The sequence below is a fragment of the Rhinolophus hipposideros genome (genome assembly GCF_964194185.1).
Source record: "Rhinolophus hipposideros genome assembly, chromosome: 19".
NCBI lineage: Eukaryota > Metazoa > Chordata > Mammalia > Chiroptera > Rhinolophidae > Rhinolophus > Rhinolophus hipposideros.
In genome coordinates this window covers 50,297,733-50,324,023 of record NC_138065.1, presented here as the reverse complement: position 1 = coordinate 50,324,023, position 26,291 = coordinate 50,297,733, and the positions used below count along the sequence as shown (strand labels likewise).

The following is a 26,291-nucleotide window of genomic DNA, read 5'->3' as shown; positions in this document are numbered from 1 at the left end:
AGAAAGCTTGTAGGACGAAACCTCCGGCCACTACGAAGAGCTAAGGGAAAAAATGGAGCTGAAAACAGCTTGGTTCTACTTGCCCCATAATGTTTGCAAACATGGGGCTGATTCATCTGGAGGACACTCGTTTTCTTTGCACAAGGGTACCACAGAGTCCCACAGCATCATGGTGGAGGCATTTGGGGTTCCATGAGACTGAGCACAGCTGATTTTATGGCGGAGGCATAAGATACCTCCCGCTGAAGGCAAGCCTTCCCGTCTCCTTTTTCTGGCCCATCAGTGTAGTCGTACAACATAGGAAAGGCCAGCTGGGCATCCTGTTACAGTTTGAAGATGGTAACTTTATTGGCCACGTGTACTGTTCTGTGAGGTTGGTTCTTTTAAAGAACAACATGCCCTTTGTTCGTTAGTAATGCTTAGGTCGCCTAAGCTGTTTGTTCTTGTTGTGATTGTTATGTAGTTTCCTTCCACTAGAGTATTAATCCTCTTCCTGAAAAAGCACTTGCCTTCGACCACTTTCTCTAGAGATGATGAACCGACTTTGAAGGGTTCTCTGAGCTCAGTTTGAATTCCTGAAGAAGACAGAAATCAGAATTGTGAGATGATATCTAGTGGTGATAAGTGTACTTGACTTTCCGCAACCATCCTGGCTGAACAGAAACTGTGTCCCTGGGCTGAAATAAAAGATCCTTTTATGGCCCCCAGCAACTTCTAGCTGGGCCACCTAAGTCATGATGGTGATTTTGAATGTACACTTTTACGCAAAGAAAAGCCTTAATACCAGCAAGCACATGGCCACCATAAACACACTATGAGACTTTCAGGAGATTCTGACTGAAGTGGAGACAAAGAATCAAATTCATGGTGTCACAGAATTGCCCTGGTATTCCTCTTTTTTAAATAGCTATTTATGAAGCATCTGAATAAAACATGAGGGAGAGGAATGAAAAGTGAACACACATTTTCGTGTCTTGAAAAGTTGCTTCTCTAGCTGAGTGGTTGGCGCCATCGCCCCCAAGGATACTAAACCCCCGTGTTGTTGGTGACTGCACTTGACATGGGGAAGGGTGTCGGCTCCTGGTTTCCCCTCAGTTTCTGCATCATGGGCAGAAAGCTGTGTGGGGCAGTGGAAATGCAACTATGGCTATAGGCACATCTGATAAATGGGAAGTTTAAAGGTATGTACTCATATGTGACTGGGTTTTTACTGCGACTTTAAAGACGCACTCTTTTTCATCCTTATTGATCTGAAACGCTGAAACATCCAAAAATGGCAACTTAGAAACTTCAAGGTGGAGTGAGTGTGTGTGTGTGTGTGTGTATGTGGGGGTGGGGGATGGAGGTGGAGGGAGAGCCTGGGGTTGGCGCTGGGCGGTGCAAGTTCCGGAATTTACTTGTTTCTTCGTGTTCTGAATGAGGATTTGTAAACTGTAAAGGCACACACCCAATTTTTAATAAAGTGGACAAGGCTTCCTATTTGATCAAGGAAAGAGGGTGACTAAATATTATGAGGATTCTTGGAATTTCATTTATACATGGGAACCATGTGGAAGGAACCATGATAATTGCTCAATGTTAACTATTGTTCTTTAAAAGAACTGTTATGGAGATACTATTATAAACTGTGTTTTACAGAAGGGGAAACTGAATTTTAACCCAAGGTCATGGACTCACTCCAGAGCTCATTGTCTTAACACATGTATGCCTCTTTAAATGATGAAATTCATCTATTTACGTGGGAAAGGGTACTATGCGTCCTTCTCCGAGATTTGGGGCCATAATTTGTCTCTCGTCTCTTCTTTGCCAGTTTTGTGGGTAGGTGTGTCCCGCTGGGCTGTTAGCCCCAGAATTATCTAGTTCCCAGGACTGGGCTTATGCTTTGACTCGTTTTCAGTGGGCCTAAAGGCTGAGCCCCTGTTTAGGGCCTGTGTCTCTTCTACTCCTGAAGAGGCCTGATGACACCTCATTGGGAATCTAATTCATCTTGAAGAACTGAAAGACAGCTATTTGTCTCCAAATCATTGATACTGGCTATTGTCATGAGACTCTATTCAATGCTTTGGACCTCAGCTAGCCAATCCAGCTCTCAGGGCTAGTTAGTTGTACCTTATCTGGTAGGTGGGTCTGGAATTGTAGCTGTGGTATCTAGTTATGGTGCCTGAGTATAAGCAAATGACCACTACACGCCTTCTCTGTAGCTAAACTTGTGCGTTAATCTGATGAGATAAAAATCATTTGATTATAAATGACTTTCTTCATGTTGAAATCCTATATGATATATAGGATTAAATATACATTAGGGATTTATGTAATTTTTAATGATGTGTGTAAATTAAGTTTAACTATGACTTTCATTTCAGAATAATAAAAGGGTGCTAAGAAATATTTGCAATGAAAAACAGGCATTGGTAAGGTTAAGACCAGCGAGATGGTGAGAAGAGTAAATAAAGCTTTTAATTAGACTTCAGTTCAGATTCTGGTTCAAGGTGAGAAATGATTGGGATCAAGTTACTTGAGTCTCAATTTCTTTATAAAATGGAGATAGTAACTATAACCTAATTCTGGGCTATTATGAATATTAAATGTTAGTATAGGTAAAGCTCTTGGCCCTACACACAATAAATGCTGAAAACAGTTAGCTATTATGATCATTATTAAAATAGGGATGATATATACCTCATAAAGTTATAAATATTATGCAAGATACTATACAAAGTGCCTAGTTAACAGATGCCCAGAAAATATCACATTTCATTGAATACTAAATTCAGAACAAAATAGCAAGGCAGAAATTAAACATTCAAAATAAGTCTTTAGTTATTCTGTTTATTTCACGTAGGACACTCAGTAGACATCAACTAGGGCACTTAAAAGTCAATTCAATTAGGAATCGTTTTAGTCCTTCATCAATTATTTCAACTGTTCTAGTCTCAAATACATTCTTCTCTTCTATAAACTTCTGAAAGAGATGAATACCTCCACCTACACCAAAATAATGTGCTTTGCTGGCCAAAAGCACCCGCCCATTTTTATCTAACAATCTAAGGAATGTTTGGTGCAAAGTACCGTAATAATCTGTGTTGTAAATGGTTTCTGAGCTAAGAATGAGATCATATTTTTCGAACAGTTTTCCATTGCTTAGTATAAGCTTACAAAATTCAGACCACTCTCCAGAAAAGAAGCGGCATTTATAGATTTCTTGTGCTACTTTTGATCTCCTGTATCTTTTCACATCTGGTTCGCTTCCATCATCTTCTTCATCTTCCAACGTGGAGTTGGCTACTACATTAGGTAAGGTTACTTCATCAATCACCATACTGTTATAATCTTGAAAATGAATTTCTTTGGCCCCTCCCTTGAGTGCAAGTATACCGAGCAACCCTGATCCACAGCCAAGATCCAAAACTTTTTTCCCAGCAAATTTCAGTTTGGCCTTTGTGAAATAAGCCAGGAGGTCAAAGGTGCATTCCCAGATTTTTAAGCCTCCTTCATAAACACCGGGAATCAGATCAGAGTGAGAAGAAAAGCTTCTTGAAACTATGTTTTCTCCAGGGAAGTTCTCTTTCAACAATATGGTTTTCACTACTGATATGTTATGCTGGAGACCTGGTAACGTTTCTATGACTTTATTTTCTAACACTTTCTTTAAATCTTTAGGCACAGCATGCTCTTTGGCAACTCTCAGGCAAGGCTGTTTTCCGTGAGGCTCCGAATTACTCGAACTGTTTGCTGTATCGAGTGAGTTATCTGTGTCTTGAGAGGGAGCTGCATTTCCCGCTGACTTGTGTTCCCACAAGTGATCCTGAGGCAAGTCAGACTGTTCTGGAGAACATTTTTTGTCCCCGTATTTACCTTTTTGACGTTCTGAGACTGAAGACTCTTTTGAGGAACTCAGGGTCAAAGCTCCACCTCCAAGGGGTGTTAATTCATTTTCCAGACCGTCTTCTATAGTAAAATTAAATTGAAAGGTCATCCTCTCATTAAATGTATACAATCCTTAAATTCAAAGGAAGATTCCTCAACTTCTAGATAGAATTGATGACATGCATACACCTGTCTCAATTATTTGAGTAGTTTCGTTCTGGTTGATTTTTCTTTAGGTTTTTATACACAGTTACAAATATTTACAGATGTTTTCAAATGACTTTTTAGAGGCCTTTGCTTTTCCTTCAATTTAGTTCTGGAGAAAAAAAAGAAAATTGTTATTAAAATGCAAAATGACACATTTCCTTAAAATGTAGTATTAAACAGTACAATCCCTCCCCCCCTTACAGCTGCTTTTTCTATAAAAGCTGTTAGGGCGATAAAAGAGTTTTGGAAAAACACACACCCTTCAGGGTTCAAAAGTTGGAGAAGTGAATAAGCTTTAAAACCAAATAAAAGCACAGCAGCAGCAACAACTAGAAAAAAAAAAAAACCGTCCAAAATTTTCGGGCAGGAAATGACAAGCCTAGCTAGTGTGTGTCTGTCACCTGTCACTTCAAGTAACAGGAATTCAAGATTTTATTTTGGTACATGAAGAGCCCTAGAAAAATGTGCACGGATAAGCTTTGGTGTAAGCTCATGCAAATGACCTCACTACACTTCGTGGAGACCAGCAGCCCTAAGCGTCGGGGCGTGGGGTAAATTTTGGAGTAATTAGTGAAGTTTAGTTTGGCGGCAGAGCAAACACAAAATAAGGGCACGGAACCGATGGGAGAGGCCCGTAGAAAGCGGAAGCAACTTTTTTTTGAGACTCTTAATCTAACGTGCTAGGCAAATCTGGCCGGTGGGGTCTTTATTCCCATTACACAGATGTGCAAAGTAAGGTCACACAGTTAAGTGGATAGGAACCTGTCCCACCGCGATGCGGGGCCTGGAGGCATTCCCCGCTGCAGGTCAAACCCGACCCGAGATGTGCAAACTCAAAGCCCCCCGGGACGGAGGACAGCAAATCGGGGGACTTCCGGCCCTCACCTCCCCAAAGCGCCTCCCTGTGACGTTGACAGCGGTCCAAACCTGGGGATGCTCGCAGCCCTGCGAGGTCCGAGCTCACCGCGCTGAGAAACCCGAGGTCACGCCCGATCCTCGGGACAGAGCGCGCGCACCAGTGAGTCGAGTCCTCCACGGGCCAGACATGCCTGGCTTTTCCCAGGCACGTCACCGAGGAACGCAGCCCGCGCGCTCTCTATGGTTTGGACGCCGGCGGAGAGCTCGCAAAGCCTGCCGGGACAGCGGCGTTTCCGGTGGCGGCGGTGGCGGGAGCGTTTTGAAGCTGACTTCCTGGGCGAAGAAAGCATGTCCCAGGAGCGCGCCGTGCCGGCGAGCGCGGTTCCCCTGGAGGAGTTAAGTAGCTGGCCGGAGGAGCTGTGCCGCCGGGAGCTGCCGTCCGTCCTGCCGCGGCTCCTCATATCCTTCACGGACTGGCCGTCACTTGCTTCTGGCGGGGGCGTGTGTGGCGGGTGTCGCACGTGTCTTCCTCGGCCTCGCCACCCCCACGGCCGTGTCGTGGTCCCGCGGCCCGAACCCTCGCCTTTCTTGATTGGTGAGCCCGGCAGACGAGCCAGGGGATGGAGGGCGAGCGGGCGCCGCGGGGGCCGCGGTCCCAGGCCTGCGTGGCTCGGGCGGCGCGAGTCCCCGCGCTGTTCGGCCCCGGGGTTGGCGCTGGGTGTGGCGTTGCCTTCCGTTCCCCCGCGCCTTGCAGTGTCCCCCTACTCGTTACCTGCAACTAAGTGTCAATGCTTGTGCACGGGCAAAGCGGGGGAGGGCGAGAGCTGGGGGAGGCGAGAGGGAGAAGCGCTGAGCTGGCCCCATCTCTGATGGGGGGGCGGGTGTGATACCTTCCCCAGTGCTGGGCAGGGACATTCCAGGACGCGTTTGCACCGCGTGCCAAGTCTAAGAGGATGTTACAAATGTGCTCCCACCCCCTCCTTTCCCTTTATCGCTGCTTAGGAGTCACTAACTTCTGCTGCGGGTCCCATCGCTGGGCTTGAGTCCATGCCTGTCGTCCCGCTGCAGACCTTTCTTCAGTCGTCACTGGTCTGGTGCCCTTGGGGCGGCACGTGTGCCTGGAGCCCCAGCCTGAAACGTTAAAAGTTTATTTATTTATTTATTTATTTATTTATTTATTTATTTATTTATTTTATTTTTATTTTTTTCTTACGTCTTTGAGCTCACCTTCTACATAAAACTTTATTTATTTATTTATTTATTTTATTTTATTTTTTTTACGTCTTTGAGCTCACCTTCTACATAAAACTTTATTTATTTATTTTATTTTATTTTATTTTATTTTTTTTTACGTCTTTGAGCTCACCATCGACATAAAACTACACTTCAAAGGGAAAAAAAAAATGACCTTCCCTTGAGAAAGTCTCAACACGGCACACATAATTTTTACAGTTAAAGCCGAAAACAAATATTGTCAGCACCTAGGAATCATTTCCGTAGGCGTTAGCAAAAAGCCACTAGGTAGGTACCCAGGCTGTGGTTCGGTCCTGGTGCAGAGATGGAATGGCCGTCCTCAAAGGTGTTGACTCGGGACACAAAATAGCGACCCTCAAAAACATTTACTGGGTCCCTGTGATGGATCAGGCAGGGTGGTAGGTTTTGGGGGGGAACAAAGGTAAAGAACGTGGTTCCTCTTCTTCCCCTCAGACTTACAGGGGGACCTCAGTGATTGGAAGTCAACTTTCCCATCTAGTTGTGCATCTCACGTTAACTTTCAAAAGAACCCAAACCTATTGCCCCAATTTCTTCATCTAAATAAATGGTTTCACAAGCCACGCTTGATAGAATCCTCTCCCTCTCATACAATCAGCCAAATCTGTTGTATATGACTTCAAACTGTATCTTGAATCCATCCACTTACCTTCATCCCCACTTGTTACTACTCTATTCCAAACCCCTGTCACCTCTCACCTGGTCTCTGAAGTTTCCTTGCTTCTACTCGTGTTCTCTTAAAATCCATTCTCCAAATAAAGGTCAGAGTGAAAAACAGACCGTGTCGCTTCCTTTTTGAACCACCCCCAGTGACTCCTTGTCAAACGACGAGTAAAATTTAAACTTACCGTCAAGCTTCCTATGGTCTAAGCCTTGGTCTCTTCTCCCACCCAGCTCACTACACTCCATCCACAACAACAAGCTCACCTGCCTCCACGTCTTCATGCTTGCTGATCCCTCAGCCTACTTTGTTCTCCTCCCAGCCTTTTGTACAGCTCATTATGCAGGTCTTGGCTCACATGTCACCGCAGCTGGCCCTTTTCAGAGCCCTCCGTTTTAGGTAGTTCCCCCCAAACCCAGTCTGTAACACTTCTGTCACGTTGCCCTGCTCATGTTCCTAAAGAGTACTTTATCATTAACAGAACTTACCTTGTTTGCTTTGGTCGTTTTTCACTGCCTCACAACACTGTAAAGTTCAGTTTAGTTACCCCAGCACCTAGAACAGTGCCTGGCACGTACTAAGCATTGAATACAGGGCTGAGAAAAGTGTGTTTTTAAAATGCCTGGAAGTCTCATCAAGCGATTTTTCTTTTTAGCTTTTAGTAGTATTTTATCTTCAACACTTTTCAACAAATTAAAGTTTGCAATAAACCCACAGTCCCTTCACTGAAATGTAATTCTTTTCACGTGTTGCATTTTACCTATTTTCCAGTCCTTACATGTCTTCATAATCATGTTATAATTTTGGAAGAGGCTAGAATTTTTTGGCCTTTGCTGAAATTTTTCCATAAGGCAAATTCTGCCAGACTCAAATAAGTTAATGACTATGTCGCATTTTGAATGCTGCTGCAAAAAGTATAAATGCAACATTAAGATTTCAGAAGAAAAATCAGTTCTTATTAGTGTGAATGGGGTTATGGGTTATTCGTTTTTCTTGTTGACACATTCTTTAATGATTCTTACATTGTTTTCACAGTATGCCATTTAACAATTCCTGATGGCATACAAGCATATACCGTGTTTCCCTGAAAATAAGACCTACCCCGAAAATAAGCCCCAGTTAAGATTGTCAGCCAGATAGACACATTTAATACGTTATGACAATGTTCCAGAAGAAGATGATATGACTATTTGAATAAATGTAGATTGTTGTACATGAAAAAATAAGACATCCCCTGAAAATACGCCCTAATGCGTCTTGGAGCAAAAATTAATATAAGACCCGGTTTTATTTTCGGGGGAATACGGTAGTTTATAATGTGATAACGGTTAGGAAATTTATTGTCAACATATTTTGTAAGCTCCTGCTATGTGCAGAAGAGTTTTAGTCTGATAGGGTTGGTAAGAAAGGTATGCAGGTAATGTGAAAAGATAGTAAGTGGTGAGTGGCTTAGGAGGGGTACAGATAAAAGTACTATAGAAATGTGGAGGAGGGAGACATTGCTTTCCTGTATTACAGCCCAGAAATCCAAGGCTGATTATAGCAGATTTCTCATCCGTTTACAATGTTTCATGATTATACATTAGCTTCAAAAGGCATGTTTGTCCCTGAGCAATTTTGAAAATATTTCCTTAAAGTCTTTTCATAATGTTTGTTTACCTAATAAACATTAACTTTTTAAAAGCAAAATAAAGCCAGTAATTTGAGTCTAATTACAATCTCTTGTGGATCATTGTTTAAACTTCAAGAAGAATCCTTTTTTAAATTTATTCTCACCAGTGAATATCCTATTCCTGGGATACCAGTGTCTTCCTTAATCGTTTTACTCCATGTATCAACATTCCGACAATTGGATCGAGCATATCCGTAAGTGAAAATGTGTTAATTGTATGATTTACTTTGCTGCCATTAAGGCCTCAGCCATGCTTCTTTCAATACAGTTTCCTGGTCACTTCAAATTGAATCTTTTCCAATCATAGTGTTACAGCCTCTGCAAACTTCAGTTACTTAAAATGCCCTAGTTCCTTCTAATTACTTGAAGTTTTAAATTCCATTTTCGATAGATAACAAATGTGTTCTGTTTAATAACGTATGTGTGAGCACAATACTAGTTGTTAAACGGTGGTTGGACCTGTATAAGATGTCATTTGTAGCTACTTAAGCTTCAGCCTCTAACATATTTAGTATCATTTAGAAAATACTTCCTAGGTTGCAAAAAGCTGATTGTTTAGGTGGTGACAAGTTTGTCATTTGGAAAAAGCTGACTTTCTGATCTTTGTCTTTTTTGCTCTTGATGTGAATTACTTAGGAGAAGAGATAGAGTTTAGACTGTAGAGTTCATGTACCGTTTGAGTTAGCTCATTCTATTTACATTTCACTTGGTTGTGGAATGTTTGTTTATAATTTTGAATCTGTTTTGCCTGTTGGGGGTCTAATTTTTTTAAGTAATAGAATTTTTTTATCCTGAATATGAATTACACATATTCATTATAGAAAATTTAAAATATGCAGAAAAAACAAAACATCCATTGATCTGAAATGGTTAAGGTTTTGATAATGAACATTCTCACCTCATTTCTCTGTATTCCTGCCAGACTGTTATTTTTTGTATGTTCATGTTTATATTTATTAAAATTGGGATACTATTTGGGGACCTTTTTTGTTTAACCTTAAAGTTCTGTAAACCCTTTTTCATGGTTTTAAATAATCTTTAGTAATCATTTCAATGAGCACAGATTCTATTCAGTAAATTTATCTACACCCATTAACGGGTCCTCAATTGCTGGACATATTTCCCATTTTGCTGCTGTTATTTCAGTTACTTAGTAGTTTCCTACAGAGAATATAGCGTTTGACATTGTGCAATGCTTTGTGTTGGTGGTGCTTACACATTCTCACATTTAGAAAGAGTGGTGACCTTGTTGGCTGACATGACTTAATATTCCTACAAAACGTGTTACCATTTTCCTTTACAGAAATTCTGAAAATTATTGTAGAAATGTTTTTACCTCATATGAATCACCTGACATTGGAAGAGACTTTCTTTTCCCAAGTGCTGCCAAAGGTATAGTGCTATTATTATCTTAATGTACAGGTTCTAAAGGCTGTTAAAATCTAACTTTATTTTTAGATCATTCTTAATTATGGTGTTGTTTTTTTCAATGTGTCAAACATATTTGAAATACAAATAAAGTAGTGAAAAATAGATCTCATGCTAAGAATATGGTGGTGTTAATCATTAGGTGATTAAAAACTTATATTTTCAGATAGTATATGCATCCTTTACTAATTGAATTTAAATTATTTGTAGTTAATTTTAAGTACTCTTGTATTTTAAAGATATTAAATGAAAATTTGGGATGGGTGATAAAGTTAGCAAGTCCCTTTGTTGTGCCTTCTCTATATAGTTTATTAATAATTGTTAAATTACATTGTCTGGAACTATGAACCCAAGATGTATTAAAGAAGTCTTAGAATAAAGAGGCTGGAACATTGATAAAAATCAAGTAATAATGCAAAACATTACATTTACAGACTACATTATTACTTTTTAGATATATGGTATACTTTTTCTCTGAAAAGCAGTCTTTTTTTTTTTTTCAATTGAGAGAAGTAATGGTACTTTGGTGCAAAAATGAAACAAATTATGATAACTTATTCTCTTATTGGCATGGATTTCTTCTAAATTTAGTTTTGGAGCAGATAATCATCAGAATTCATTTTATATTTACTTGATTATGCTCTATCTGAAAAGTTTCTTAGAATTTGTTCTTGACCCCAGAAAAAGGTTCAGGTGCTGCATAGATGAAAACAGCAGGCCTGTGGGAAACAATATCCTCCATAATTACCTTGTGTTGTTGACTCTGCTTATTCTACCAATATTTCAATTGTTTAGAAAGATCCTGGTATTAAGATCTTAAAGTGGCTAACTTTTCACAAAAGAAGCTTAGTTCTGAGGTCACATACTAGGCCCCTAACCCAGAAACTGTATTTTGAGTTGGTTGAAAAGGGGAACTGGTTAGGATAGAAATGAATAGGCGATTCAGCACAAATTCATTTCCACTACCAGAAATTATCCTTGTAATTGCCCATCTGGATGTTGATTGGTGAAGACCGTCATTTTTTATTATGACGGTCATCTTTTATTAAGCACTTAGGTTTGTTACATCACCAAAAAATGAACTTTGAATGATTTTTTGATTGATGGTATTAAATAGATTTCAACCACAAAATGGAAAATAAGTCCATTTCTGTGTTAGGCCTTATTTTTTTAAGAGATTGTATTGTAGAATTACTATATATATATATATATATATATATATATATATATATATATACATTTAAAACTTTGTAGGTGAAATTGTTAAGCTAGACAATGATATCCCAAGGGTGTCACTATGCAAAGTAAAAATCATCTGATTTTTTTAGAAGATATCTTTCCTTTTCTAGTGATTTCTATTTCTATTATATTTTTATTCTGGTGATTTCTGTTTATATTATTCCTATTTATAAGCTGCTTTGTTTTTAGACTGTGAAATTATTTGATGACATGATGTATGAGTTAACCAGTCAAGCCAGAGAACTATCAAGCCAAAACTTAGAAATCCAGACCACTCTAAGGAATATTTTACAAGTAAGTCGAATGTATTAGTAGAGGAGAGAGAGAGGGAGCTTAAAGAGTGTAAGAATTTTAGTACTGATATTAATTAGCCTTATGTTCTTTATGTAATGGCCCAAAGCTAGAATTAAGTTTATAGAATTACAGATAAAAATACAGAAACATAAATTCTGGATTTGTTATACCATTTCATGTGGAATAAACACGTAAACTCTTAAAGGAAGACAAGTAATTGAGATAGCATGCCTTACCTGTAACTTCACAGCATATGTCAATGCCTTCCATATATATTCCTTGATATGTGTTAGGATTCCAACTTTTTTTTTAACCAGTGGCTAACCAGTTGTTCCAATATTCGTACTCCTGATAGACTGAAGTTCTATGAAAGTAGGAACAGAGCGTCCATTTCATCCACTGCTGTATCCCTAGCACCCAAATACTATCTGTTACTTTTCAGGTGCACCAAACGTGTATTCTGAATGGAACTTCTTTCCTTTTTCACAGACAATAGTGCAGGTGGTAGGAGCTCTCACAGGATGTGTTCAGCATGTCTGTGCCACACAGGAATCCATCATTCTAGAAAACATTCATAGTCTCCCCTCCTCAGTCCTGCATGTCATCAAAAGTACCTTTGAACACTGTAAGGTGAGTAGTGGGTCTAAGCACCCTTTAAATGGCCTGGAATCCGTGGGCAAAGTTGCTGAGTAAAACTGTACCTAAGATTTTACATTTTAGGGGCGGCCGGGTAGCTCAGCTGGTTAGACTGCGGTGCTGATAACACCAGGGTTTATGGTTCGATCCCCACATGGGCTACTGTGAGCTGCGCCCTCCTTAAAAAACAAAATCAAAAGATTGTACATTTAGCCGGTGTTACTGGAATAGACTTTGCCATAGAACTAAGAGCATGTATGTAAATATTTTTAAATAAGTGGTTATAAGGAAGTGGTAAACATTGGGCTTTTGCCTTTTGTTTGTTTGATCCTGTCTCCTGACTATAAAGAAAGAAGTGATATGGAGTTGTGTCGAGTCACAGGGATCCCGAAATAGTTCTGTCATGGCATTGGTGAATCAGATGAATTCCTTAATAATTAGGTGCCTATAAAGGGACTTGAACCCTTATTTAGTTCATCTGTTCATTCCTGAGGCAGCTTAAGGCCCAAAAGCTGGCCTAGGATTTGCGGGTAACAGACAGCTTTGATCCTGCTATTAATTGGGTGAATGAAAATTGCTTCTCTTGGTGAAAGGGCGCTAAAATGTCATTCACCTGACTTGATGTTATGTATCGCCCTCTTAGTTCCATATTTGCAAGGTCTTGGGAGTCAGAAATCATTTGCATGCTTGCATTTCTTGAAGTACATTATATATAATAGATGTTCACTAAACATTTGTTTAATGAATGAATATGTGATTTAGTGTAATACATTAAATATATAATCTCTAATAGTATGAATTAAAGTAAACTTGGCTTTTGAGCTTTTTATGATTTGCTTTTTCTCTCATTTTTATTTATTTGTGAGCAGAATAGTGAATCTGTCTATTCTGGGTGCTTACACATCGTTTCAGACCTTCTCCAGGCTCTTTTCAAGGAGGCCTATTCTCTTCAAAAACAGCTAATGGAACTGCTGGGTATGGTCTGCATGGACCCTTTAGTAGATGAGAATGATGACATTTTGAATATGGTAATGGGTGAGTGAAGAAAACTTGCTACTTAGTTTATGATACGTGTTGACTATATTGTATATCAGTTAAAAGTATTGAACTCAACATTGTTTCTAATGATTCATGATATACTCATTATGCATAAAAAGTAAATCCTACCAGATAAATTTTTAATCTTTCAAATTTTAGAATATAAAATTTGATGTCTTACCTTTAGATCTGTATATTCAGTTAATGTTCATAGTAGGTAATTTACCTACAATGATTAACAAGGAAAGATATGCTTTTACACCCTCTAAAGTAGGTCAGATTCAGAGGCAGTAGCTTTAAGAGTTTTTAAACTATAATTCATAGTAAGAAATCCAGTTTTCATTCCTTCTCATAACACATATAATTACATATGCACGTGTATGATTGTGAATGTGTGTGTATATTCCAGGGGTGCCAAAAAAATGTACACACATTTTAAGAGATGTTATCTATGCTCAAGCAGTAATTCACCATCATCAGAAGTGTCTGGATGCTAATGGATAACTACTTTGAGCACCTCTTGTAATTGCAGGAGTCAAATGTGACTTGTGTTCATCTTTCGTTACGGTATATATTGAGTATTATAGTTTTTATACAGTTTTTTCCTTTCTTAAAATATGTACACTTTTTTTGGCATCCTCTGTATACACACACGTCTATTTAGTATATGTGAAATAATATCCGTTTTACGTGTGATAAACTATTATATTCTATGTAATTCTTGAAGAATTGACATCACTAGCTAAAGGTTATAACTCACAATTTGAAAAACAGTACTCTAATGTATGAGGGCAAAGATTGCATTTATAACTTCAGTACAAAGCGAGCAAGTTGATTTTGTGCAGTGTATGAGGTACTGTGCGCAGGGTGTCAGGCGGGGTCTCTGGTCCCGCTCCCCACATAAGAACGCAGGACACGGTAAGGCCAAAAAGGAACACCCACAGAGCCACAGACAGGGGAGTCAAACCAATATATTCTCGCTGGCGGCTGGGCTGGAGACACAGGAAGCAGGATCTACATTATCTGCAACCCGCCGTCCTAACAGCAGTCCGCGCTTGCCAGCCACCATCTTCTTGCTAGCCCCCATTCTTTCTGCTAGTGTAGCCACAGCAGTTATATTAGTGGCCAATGGCTTACGGGTTACAGCTGACGGCCATCTGATCACAGTTGATGGCCATTTACTACCCGAGCCAGCACCTTTCTATGTGAGGCCGAGAGCCTGGAAACTGCTTTCTGGTACCCTTTGCTCTGTAACCACCCCCAAATACATGCGATTAAAGCAACCACTGTCTTCTTTCTTTATGATTCTGTGAGTCAGCAGTTTAGGCTGGGCCCCCCTGGGACAGCTTTCTCTGGGCCACGTGGCGCAGGTGGCTCACTCATGGGTATGTGGTCACTGACCACACTCCCCTCTGTTTTGGAAGCAGCGGAAGCACGGAGCCAGCCATATGGAGTGTGTCACCCAGCAGGCTGGCCTGGGTTCAGTCAGCTGATGGTGGCTGCAGAGTTTCTAAGCAGCAGGAGAGGACAAGCCCCTAAACACAAGCACATTTCAAGTCTGCGCTTGCCTGACGTTTATTATTGTCCTGTTGGTCAAAGCAAGTCATATGGCCAAGGCCAGGGTGCGTGTGGAAGGGGCTGCCCAAGAGTGTGACACAGAAAGGAGAGTTGTGGCCATTTTTACAAGTAATCTACCACAGACAGAGTAGAAGCCTTACGTGAGGACTGTGCAAATTAGTCTTAATTCTTCCTTGTTGGGTTTTCTTTCCCTAGGTTCGTTTTGTCATTTTAGGTTAGAATTATATCTATAGAATATTTCAGTTTACTAGGGCACAGCTTTATTCCACTAAACATTTTAGTTTTATTCAGGTCATAGGGTAGGTGTAAACTCCAGAAGTTGATTTCCATAATTTATAAAAACCTTAAAAGTATGACACTTTATTTATTAATTATTTTGACACATTTTTTTCAAATTGCATTACCTGTTTTAACAAATGTCAAATTGTTCAGTAGATACTTTTAAATACAGGAGAAATTTGTGACATTTGAATGTTTTAAGAGTTCTGTTATCTTTCTTTGTAGTTATTCATTCATTGTTGGATATCTGCTCTGTTATTTCCAGTATGGACCATGCATTTCATGCCAATACTTGGAAATTTATAATTAAGTAAGTTTCTTTTGTTTTTGTTTTTTCTTTTTGTGATATATTTTCCATATCCAAAATCTTAATTAGTCCTAAGTTTTCTTAGACTGCATTGAAAACGTTTTGTGTAGGTGTATATGGTGTTCACTGGCCCCGCTGTCTGATAGTCCAGAGAGCACACGTGTAGCTCCCAAACCAGATTGGACCTCTGCCTCCAGAATTAAAATAATAATAATAAAGTTCCAAATACTTATTGCTTCTGAAATAATGGACTGTGGCCAGACGAAACCTCAACCACTTGCCTGCTGCTATTGTTTGTTTAACCGACTATCAAGTATCCTATTTCCAGGCTTAGATAAATTAGTAATTACAGTTACAGCTGAATATAATCCCTTCATATATGCTTTGAGTTGTTCAAGTTCATTCCATTTGTAAAGTACCTTTACCTGGAGCATTCTGAGGGGTCCCTCGGGAGAGTGCCCATAGTGCCATCACCTCCTTAGGTGCAGGAGGCCGACAGGTGAGGAGTCGACGTGGTAAGACCTCCGAGGCCTTACACACACGCATAACGCATGAAAGGTCACTGCGATGCTGCCAGGTCTTCGCTGCCTTTCTCGCACCCCCAGGTCACTAGGTTGCCCAGTAGCGAAAGAGCAGTGGTTACAAGTGTCATCTCAGAGCCGTGCTGCACATGCTCGCGTCCGTTCTGAAACAACTTACTCCGTGGGTAATTTGGTGAACTTCTGTGAACCTTAGTTTCTCATCTGAAAACAGGAGTGGGGAGTTCCAGTGGCACCTTTTGGTGGGGTTTATCCATGGGACGTGCTTAGAACTGTGTGGCACTGAGTGGGCTCCCAGCCACTTAGCCTGTCACCATTGTCAGCAAACCCCCTCCACTCTTACCCCTCCCCGGCCATGTTCTACCCAGCACTCAGACTGGTACCTTAAAAATGCAAATCAGATCACGTCCCCTGACAGCTTAAAATCCATCCCATTTTACTAAGAGTAGCAGCCCAGTCTCCGGGCTGTGCCCTCTTCACCAGCCCGTCTCCGCTGCCCTCTCCCTGCTTAGTTCCTCAAACATACCCAACTCTGCTGTCCCCGCCCCTTTCCATGGCTGCTCCCTCTGCTGGGACGCACCTCCCGTCAGTCCTCTGCACCTCGTTCGCAGATGAAGTGCCACATCTTCCTGCTAGCATTCTTTGACATCCTTTCCCTATAAGTTAGATTAGATCTTTCTGTGGCAACACCCTGTACTCTTCTCTCGTAGCATTTATCACAGCCAATATTAATCCTTAATTAATATTCTCTCTCTTGCTGGACCACAGTTCCCATGCAGACAGCACAGAGAGTGTCTTTTTATTCCCCTCTCTATCCCCAGAGCCTAGCAGAGTGACTGGCCCATAGTAAGAGTTCAATTAATACTTTATACGGAGGAATAAAAAATTAGTAAAGTTGGTACGTCTTAATTATGTCATGTCTAGTATGTATGCATTGTGATTTTTTTACATGTTGCTTCCAGTCATATTTTTATTGTCCTAAGTTACTTGATGTGTTACTCGTGGTGATTGTATCCTTTTCTTTTTATTCTTGTAGGCAGAGTCTGAAGCACCAATCAGTTATAAAGAGTCAGCTGAAACACAAAGATATAATCACTAACTTGTGTGAAAACATTCTTGTCTCCTTCCAATCTTGTTTACAGTTCGCTGAGCAGATGACCCAGTCAGACGCACAGGTAAATATGGTCTAACAGTACTTTGAACAATGGCTCTTGTTTCCTTTGAGATTCCTACTGAATCCCATTTGACTCTATGGATCAGTTTACCTAGAAGGGTTTTAATTGGTTTCATTTGTTTTCTTTTGTTTTTCAATCCGTGAGATGATTTACACCCCTACTCACTTCACCTAGAACATTGTAGTAGACTCCTATCTGCTCTCATTCTCTCTAGAGTCTTCTTGCCCCTCCTCTTTACATACTAACTGGTTGACCAAGGCATTCTTCTCAGAATCCTTTCTCATTCTTTCCTACTCTAAAATACAAATCAAATTATTTTGTCCTATACTTAAGATTGTCTTGATGTAGCCACAAGCAACCTTTCTTCACCAGTACAATCTGCAGAAATGGCAATATACAAACTCTGTATATCAGTCTTTAAAATTGATATATATTTACATTTATTTTGATTTTAAAAAGTTATGGTGTTGAATTGGCATCCCACTTATGAAACATTGTATTTGTTTGTAATATGCTTATTGGGAACTGTAGTCCCTTTTCCTATGACAGTGTTATACATGAGTGCTTTTTGTTCTCAGACTAGCCGTTTACAGTTTACTTATAAAGCCGTAAATTATAGGATTACTAATACCTGGGACCTAACAGTTATATATAACCATTGCAGCAGGAAAATGAATGAACGATTTCTTCTGAATAGCAGTAACACAGCTTGTCCTGCTGTAGAGCTGCAGGCTGACACGAATCCCTCTGCACCAGTGTTCTCCCCGCCAGGCTTCTGTGCGGAAGGAGGGAGGGTAAGGACTCACCAGTTCCAAAATCCTGGTGGCAACTCCTGGGCAGGGGTGATCTGGAAAGACAGAGGCTAGCGGAGGGTGGAAGTCTGAGAAGGAGTTGTGACGTCGCTAAGGCTGTGAGCAGTAGCTTTTGGAAGGCACTTACCTTTTTCTTCTCGCTTCTCTTCTTTTCCTCTTACCTGTCCTCCCCTTACATCCTTTCCTTCTCTTCCCGTTGTTTTCTGTGCCTCTTCCTTCAGGTACCCTGATTTCCCCTGGCCTTGCTGAAAGGACGGGCATTTGGTTGGCTACTCCGTGGCAGTGACGGGAAGGCTGTTCGCTTTCCCACCTTTATCCCACATGTCTGTCTTCTGGGCCCCAGCCTCTGCCCCCAGGTTCCTTTTCGCTTGTCCTGACACCACAGACTCCCCAGCTGGTACCTGGCGAATTCCTGCGCAGGACTGAGACGTGGCAAGCCCTCAGTGCCAAGCAAATTGTCATGTTTTTCTTTCTTTGTGAAAATTGGGGAGGATACATGTGAGCGGCACTACTCACTGTCCGTTGCCTGCAGGGGAGCTTCGAGGTGGTCTGTGTAGTTTCTCCATCCTTTTCTCTCAATTCTGATCAGCATCGCCCTCTGTTGTTCACTATTGATAGTTATTGTGGAGTCAACGTTTTCCAAGTAGCCTTTTCAAAAATGTCTAAATAAAACCACAAGATTTAATTAGTTGTGTGCTATTAATGGAAGGCCTATGGATGTATCAGTTCCTGTATTCATTTCCTGGGCTGCCATAGCAAATTACCACAAACTAGGTGGCTTAAAACCACAGAAATTGATTCGCCCACAGTGCTGGAGGCTAGAAGTGTGAAATGTGTCAGCAGGACCTTGTTCTCTTGAAGGCTCTGGGGAGAGTCTGCTTTGTGCCTTTTGCTCAGCTCTGGTGTCACTGGCATTGGCTGGCAGCTGTGTGATGACACTGTCTGCCTCTGTCATCACTTGGGGTCCTCTCTCTGTGTCTTCACATCACCTTATAAGACACCAGCCGATTGGATTAAGGCACATCCCACTCCAGTATGACCTCATGTTAACTAACTATATCTGCGATGACCATATTTCCAAATAAAGTCACATGCTGAGGTAGTAGGGGTTAAGACTTTACATGTCTTTCTGGGGGGACATGTTCAATCATAGTCATAACAGCCGCTAAATTGACAAGATATTTGTTATCTCTGTTAAGTCTTAAACATGCTTTCAAAATGAGAATACTATATTAGAGTTGACCATACAGTTTTTCACCTATCAATGATTTAGTTTTTGTATAAAAAATAGGGAAATTCATTTGTAAGGCTCTTTGATATAAATTTAATTTCCACTGTAATTCCTACTTTTGTTTATATGTTGCTTATAGAAGTTTGTATTATGAAAATAAACATACGTTGGGAAGAAATCCAGCAGTCAACTAACATTAAAGTTAAGCTGTTTATTTCATATGAAATTATCCTCAAAATTAAAGACCATAATGTGTCTATTTGACATAATTTTATGGTACTAAATTTAAAGCTCTCTGGATTATGTGTATTACACATTTGGGTGACATAACCAATGTTTACTGAGCTAAGTTGCCTAAGTGTTAGACACAGTTTAAACTTCAGAGTCTCCTTAGTTATACTCCTAAGCCACATTGCAGCTCCCTAGAGACGTTAAGTAACTTTCCCAGGGTCACCTACTGGTTGTGCTGGGGCCAGGAATTCAGTCCAGGAGGGCAACTCCATAGTCTCTGCCTCCCTGGGTGCACGTAGCTCTCTTGGCATTACCCACTGTTCCATCCGTTTACACATGTGATGTCCGACATGGAAAGTGAAATCCTATGGTCCTCTGATAGCCATATCCCTAGGTTTTGATTTATTCTTGAGAGATTAAGGAGCAAATGTTAGCACACAACACATTTTAAAATAGTAGGGTTATATTATACATATTGTTTTGCAAGTTGATTTTTCACTTTATCTCCATGCTTACTATGTCATGAAGACATTCTCTACCTGATTCTTTTTAAGAGCTCTATGCTATTGCAGTTTATTCATATACCTTGAATATATTTAACCATTCTCCAGTGGATGGATACTTGATTCATCTCTTTTCACTATGTAAAAAATGTTGCATTGCCTACCTATGCTAAAATTTCTATGGGATATATTTCCAGAAGTGGAACTGCTTCTGGGTGAAGGAATTTTAACACTTTATATTTTGATAATGAAAGAGTGTAATATTTTATGCTGCCACGAATGGTGAAGGAAGGTGCTTGTCACCTTACCTCCTTCCTCATCAACTCTGGGTTCTTAATAGTCTTTTAAATCTTTGCTAATCAAGTAGCCCTCTCTTCCCCCTCAAAACACAGAACTAGGATTTTTTTCAATAATAGTTTTCTCGTAATTTGTATTTTCTGTGAACTCCCTCTCAAGTGTTTTGCCTGTTTTATATATCATTCTTTTATTGGTTAGTAAGGCATTTTTCTTTTGCTCATCTGTTGATCTGCACATAAGCAAAGAACAGTATGGTTTTTAAATTTCTTTCAGATCAACCGAGAATGATCCCCTCTTTTACTGTTATATATACTAAGATTTATTTTCAGTAATATGGAGTTTACTTTTTTAAATATCGTCTTTTGGTGTTTGTTGGTATTGCTCCTAACAATTCAAAGTAGAATTATATTTTCTTGGAAAATGTTTACACTCTGTTTATTAAGAGACCTTTTTAGGGTGGCCAGTTAGCTCAGTTGGTTAGAGCGTGGTTGCTAATAACACCAAGGTTGCTGGTTCGATCCCCATATGGGCCCCTGTGAGCTGCACCCTCCTTTTTCTTTAAAAAAAAGATCTTTTTAGACAATATTGTCTAATTTACAAGTTCAGCTTATTTCATATTTTGTAATGCTTATTTACTTTTTTGAAACAGGATAATGCTGACTACAGATTATTTCAGAAAACACTCAAATTGTGTCGTTTCTTTGCCAACTCTCTTTTGCACTATACTAAGGTAAGGCTTATTTTTTATAATGCATAAATGTGAAATCTATAGAAAAATTATAAATTATCTTGTTTTATCATTCTTGTCAAAAACAATTTTTGGTGTTATTTTGTTGAGTATATTTGTAGCGTTTTTTGTTTTTTTTTGGTTTAGTATTGTTAATTGTTAAATTTGAGCATCTGTTGTATTATTTAAGTTACTGCCATCATCATTATTTATTCAATTATCTGGAAAAAATTACGTAATATCAATGTAAATAAAATTTCTGTAAGCACAAGTCAGTTTTCAGAAGATAATTCGCTTGCCTCCTTCTACTGTTTATAAGTTATTTCTACCATTTTTCTAAATTAGGTTTTTAAAGTTGAAATATCCAAACCTTTAAAACTGTAGAATAATTTTAAGAAAACCTACATAGTTAGGAGTCATCAGGAAAGCAGTGATAGTTGAAGACATATGGATAGAATGGATAAGTTGTCAAGACAGATTATTTGTTGAGATGAGCAGAAAATGCTTCTAGCAGCCAGTGAAAGAAACATCGTTAGTAATAGATACAAAAAAAAAAACTACCCAAACTGTTGCCCACTTTAATTAGCTTTTGACCTTGTCCTCCTTTTTGAAGAAAAGGATCTCCAATAACTGTTTACTACAGTCAGAACCTCCTGACTGCTCACTCATTGCCACCTGATTTGGTGGTTGCCTGACTTTGTCCTTTGGGCAACTGCCACTCACTGTGCTTGGTGGCTCCCAACGGTGGGTTCCCTGCAGGTTGCAAGGTGTATATTTCAGTGGCATGGGTACATGGTGGGAAGGTCCCTGCACCAATGACACTGATGCATATTTACCCATCTGACATTTGCTTGGGTATGTAGGAGGCAAAATTGTCCCTAATTATGTTATTAAAAAAATTTTGTTTTAATTTTTTAAAATTACATTTGATATACAATATAATAATAGTTTCAGTGTACAACATAGTGATGAGACACCTTTATAACTTATGAAGTGATCACCCCAATAAGTCTAGTACTCACCTGACACTATAAATAGTTATTACAGTATTATTGACTATTCCCTATGCTATACTTTATCCCCTTGACGATTTTTATAACCGCCGATTTGTCCTTCTTAATCCCTTCACCTCTTTCACCCAGCTCAACCACCCCCTTCCATTTGGTAATCATCAAATGTTCTCTGTCTCTGAGTTTGTTTCTGTTTGGATTGTTCATTTTGTTTCTCAGATTCTACATATAAGTGAAATTATATGGTATTTGTGTTTCTGTGTCAGACTTATTTCACTCAGCATAATACCTTCTAGGTCCATCCATATTATTGTAAATGGTCAGAGTTCACTCTTTTTTATGGCTGAGTAACGTTCCATTGTTTATATATATCATGTCTTTACCTACCTCGGGGGGAACCTCTGCAGCTGAGATGTCCCTTCCGATTCTTAACTGCCACACGTGGGTGTGGGACGTAGTTCTGCGTCTCCGCCCCTCCTACTAGTCTCCATGCAGCTTCTTTATTTTCTTAGTTATAGGACTTCTGTTCAGATGGTCTTCAGGTGGTTCTTGATGGTGGTTGTTCTGTAATTTAGTTGTAGTTTTGATGTGGGAGGAAATGGACACAGCACTTGCCTGCTCCTCCATCTTGAGTGGAAGTTCTAGTTCCGGCTTTTTAAATCAGTTCTTTTCTATCAGTGAAATTTTTAATTTTTAAAGGGTAAGCATCAGTTTTTCTATATCCTGTAAGACCATAAAAATTATTTATTTTCCTTTCTAAGAGCTAGCTTACCCATAATGGGTGGAGCAGTGGCAGCTGTACTTGAGGCCCAGGCTTGCTGGTTTTCAGCTGTTACTTGATCAAGTCACTTGATACGTTAGCTTCAGCTTTCTATTCTGTGAAATGGGGATGATAATACATCATAGGGTGTCTGAGAGGACGGAAAGTACGGAAAGCCATTTGCTACACGTCTGCTGAGCACTTCGCAGGTGCTCAGTACACAATAGTGGCTGCTAACTGTCGTGTTGGTGATCGTTTTAACAAAATTTTCGATGCTTAGCCCTTTTCATGCAAGAACTTTTTGTTGTAATGTGGCATATCCAGGATTTTATTTTAATTTTTTGCATGCCTTTGTGAGGGGATGTCTATTAGAAATGCACATTGTATACAAAGAATGAATAGAATTGTTTTATTTTAGGAATTTCTTCCTTTCCTCTCTGATTCTTGCTGTACATTGCACCAGCTTTATCTTCAGATACACAGGTAAGAAGAATAGCATGTGATTATTAAAATACCACAGTGCCATTTGAACCAGGCATCCATTAAGTATATATATCACTTTAATATAAAACATTAGAGTCATTTTTCTTAATTTTTTAGTACATTTTTATTTGCTTGCTTAAAATAATTGGAGATGATAGCTTTTAAAATATAGCTTCCATGTGAGTTTTACTGACCTTTGTATTCTTCACTAGGACCTTATCCTGAGTGATGAATGGTTAGTATGGTGATAAATACAAAAGGCAAAAAAAAAGGTCATATATACACGTATATATTTTCTATTGGCATATTGTTTTTTTATCTTTAAGTTTTATTTTACTTCTATGAGATTTAAGGCAAGTAGTAGTTAACTCCATCTTAGAGAAGTATCATAATTTAGATAGGGGCTAAGTCACATTGGAAATTGACAGTTACCTCAGAAGAATACTCAATTTGACACTAAAATAATCTGTCAATTCATTTATCTAGCCATCTTTTATGTCTCCCTAATCCATTAAGTCTCCTAGACAACTTTTTCATACCGCTCCTCTTCAAACTTCCTGTATTTCTAACAACTTTAACAGATTCTTCATGTCAGTGTCCTCACTTTGTATGTCACTGAGAAAAATGGAAGCAACTGGAAGAGAGCTTCCATGTACTCCCTCCAACACATCAACTATTCTACCTGTATTTAGGCCCAAATCGCCCCCCCCGACCCCGTTCCCATGAATGAAGTATGTAAGGCCAGCCTCTCCATTTGTGCATTGAATTTCATCCTCTCTCACATGCTCAGGGCCCTTTCTCGAGCAATTGTTCCTTCGTTAGTCTTCCTCCTCTATTGGGGAGGTATTTGGAGGAGGATGCAGAGTTGAGAGGTTTTGTTTGTACTGTTTTGTTCTGAAGACAGGAAAAATAACAGCATATTATTGAGTTCTGAGCTTCTTTATATAATTATGGTATCAGTTAAGCACTTTGAGTTTTGTTTTATAAAACAGATGCTTGTTCTTTACATATTTTTACTGCTAGAAGAACATCAGTTAGAAGATAGCTATTAATGAATTTCCCTTCTGCTTTTTCAGCAAGTTTCCTCCAAGCCTGTATGCTGCTGAGATTCCTAAAGCCCAGCAGGAGGAAATAGCGGGTACTTTCCTGGTTACACTGGATCCACTTGTCAGTCAGCTTCTCTCCTTCCAACCTTTTGTGCACGTGGTTTTGGACAGTAAATTAGGTAAGCTTCAGAGCAGAGTTAATGTTAGAACGTCTCTTATCAATATGACATGTTAGAGGCAGGGGTGTCTTCCCTTAGGTAGTTTTTTTTTTTTTTTTAAGTTTTAAAAATTTTATTTAAAATGTTTTCTACTTCTTTTTGGAACACATTTCTCATTTTAAAAAATTATGTTTCTAATTTCTTTATATATCACAATCAGATTTCTGCTGAAAATATGTAGAGTATGTTTTTACCAGTTTGTTGTATCATAATTAATGTGCTTTTTTTGTTGGTAAGAGCTGCCATGTGAACTCCAGTTTCCACAATGTCTGCTGCTGGTTGTCATCATGGATAAACTGCCCTCTCAGCCCCAGGACGTGCAGACCCTATGGTGCACAGAAAGCCAGGGCTCAGGAGCTCCAGCCAGGTGACAAATGTGTAGTTTCTATCCAACCACATCTGGGTGGTTTAGAATTGCCTATTGTTGGGAAGGTCTTGAAATGAAGTTTTTTTGTTGTGTCAGATATTCTAGTTTACTGTGTAGACCTCGTATATATAAATTAAAAAGAGATAAATATAAATTTATAGATGGTAAAAGTATTTTAATTATGTTCAGTGTTTAGAAGGTATTGCCTAATGGTGAATGAACATTGAGTGTGATTGAGTGGGTGTAATTAGTTACTTTTGAAAATGAGCTCTGACAAATAAAATGCTAGCTCTTGGGGATTTCACTTGTACTCACCCTCCTTCCCGCCACAAAGCTCCAGTTTCTTACTCCCTGGATTACTGCTGTTCTCTAATTTTCCACCCTTTCCTTTAGCCCACTCTTTGTAGCACTGCCAGATTAGTCTCCCTAAAGCCTGCTCACAGCTTCCTGGTCTTCTGCTCAGAAACTAAAGCATCATGTCAGGACTCCTATTCTCCTTATCCTTTCGCTCCTTTTCTACACAGATACCTGGCTTTTGTCAGACCGGTTATTCGGCTTGTCTTTTCCTCATGATTTTGTCATCTTTACCTATTTATATCTTGTCTGTTTTTAATTTTTTATTTAAATCCTCTATGAAGATTTCTTAAACCATTTCAATCATAAAATGACCTCTCCCTGTCACAACTATAATATTTTGTATTTTATAGTTGCTGTGTAAGCCACTTAAATATCAAGTTCCTTGATGAAGTTTGTTTCTTTGTATAGATTAGTACTTCGATAAATACTTGTTAAATGATAAAAAATGTACAGGAAAATTCTTGTCCTTTAAGGAATTTCTCTAACAGTGACTGTATTTTATTTTTATGTTTACATATTCACATATTGAAAATATATACCTCTTGAGACATTTTGCTTTGCTAAAATAACCCTTAATATGTTTTATTATTCTACCTGCTAATTATTAAACGTTAATAATGTTGGGTTCAATGTTCTCAATTTCCCTGCAGGGTGTCTCTTCTCAAAGCCATTTTCGATAGCTTTGAGCAGTGTTCCGGTGAACTTTCTCTGCCTGTTCATTTACAGTCAGTGAAGAGTGAGGGGCAGGCCCGGGTTGCAGTCACCTTGTATCAGCACGTCTGTGTTCACCTGTGTACCTTTATTGCTTCCTTTCATCCCTCACTCTTTCCTGAACTGGTACGTTTGTTACTTGCTGGGCTAAGCTGAGGTTATGCTTTCACTTTTTTTCCCCCCATGGAAATTGTGATTTACATACAGAAGAAAAGTGTGGGAATAGTTAATGTATGTATAGTTAATGTATTTTTGAATGTCATTCTCTCAGCTTTCACATTTTACCCTCCAACTCAGTTGTGTCCTAGGAAATGGTAATCCAAGTCTTATCGGATTCAGGTGCAGTATCTAGCTAAAACCTTTGAGAAAACGTTTTGGATGGAAAAGTGTGGAAAGACAGTGTGAAGAGAGGAAAAATGTGTGGCCTTTACCTAATTCAGTTTCATAAAGAAAAGAAGCAAATAGTCTGTAGTATGAAGTCTCCTGTA

At 39.3% G+C, this 26,291-nt stretch overlaps 2 protein-coding genes across 5 annotated transcripts in view; one reads left to right on the top strand and one right to left on the bottom strand.

Annotated features, from left to right (window-relative positions):
* Window positions 1-2,442: 2,442 nt before the first annotated feature.
* On the bottom strand, window positions 2,443-5,147 carry METTL18 (methyltransferase 18, RPL3 N3(tau)-histidine). Of its 2 annotated transcripts, none has more exons than XM_081025650.1 (2): window positions 5,002-5,147; window positions 2,443-4,183 (listed from the first exon to the last, which is right to left on the bottom strand). In XM_081025650.1, exon 2 carries the CDS (start codon window positions 3,974-3,976, stop codon window positions 2,858-2,860), a length of 1,119 nt encoding a protein of 372 aa, XP_080881776.1. In that variant the 5' UTR covers window positions 3,977-4,183; window positions 5,002-5,147; the 3' UTR covers window positions 2,443-2,857. The 2 variants fall into 2 exon arrangements, with proteins under 2 accessions (XP_080881776.1, XP_080881777.1); XM_081025651.1 differs by having other exon boundaries at window positions 4,960-5,064.
* A 68-nt stretch (window positions 5,148-5,215) lies between these two features.
* FIRRM (FIGNL1 interacting regulator of recombination and mitosis) overlaps window positions 5,216-26,291 on the top strand; it is a 36,547-nt gene continuing 15,471 nt past the window's right edge. For 2 of the 3 annotated variants that reach the window (XM_081025639.1, XM_081025638.1), the window contains exons 1-13: window positions 5,216-5,391; window positions 8,692-8,731; window positions 9,841-9,929; window positions 11,394-11,498; window positions 11,988-12,128; window positions 13,004-13,169; window positions 15,255-15,339; window positions 16,912-17,050; window positions 20,774-20,854; window positions 23,040-23,104; window positions 24,181-24,329; window positions 24,606-24,735; window positions 25,743-25,929. In XM_081025639.1, coding sequence (XP_080881765.1) covers window positions 5,281-5,391; window positions 8,692-8,731; window positions 9,841-9,929; window positions 11,394-11,498; window positions 11,988-12,128; window positions 13,004-13,169; window positions 15,255-15,339; window positions 16,912-17,050; window positions 20,774-20,854; window positions 23,040-23,104; window positions 24,181-24,329; window positions 24,606-24,735; window positions 25,743-25,929 — 1,488 coding nt within the window. In that variant the 5' untranslated portion in view covers window positions 5,216-5,280. The remainder of the gene's footprint in view (window positions 5,392-8,691; window positions 8,732-9,840; window positions 9,930-11,393; window positions 11,499-11,987; window positions 12,129-13,003; window positions 13,170-15,254; window positions 15,340-16,911; window positions 17,051-20,773; window positions 20,855-23,039; window positions 23,105-24,180; window positions 24,330-24,605; window positions 24,736-25,742; window positions 25,930-26,291) is intronic. The other variant, XM_081025640.1, reaches the window with a different exon arrangement.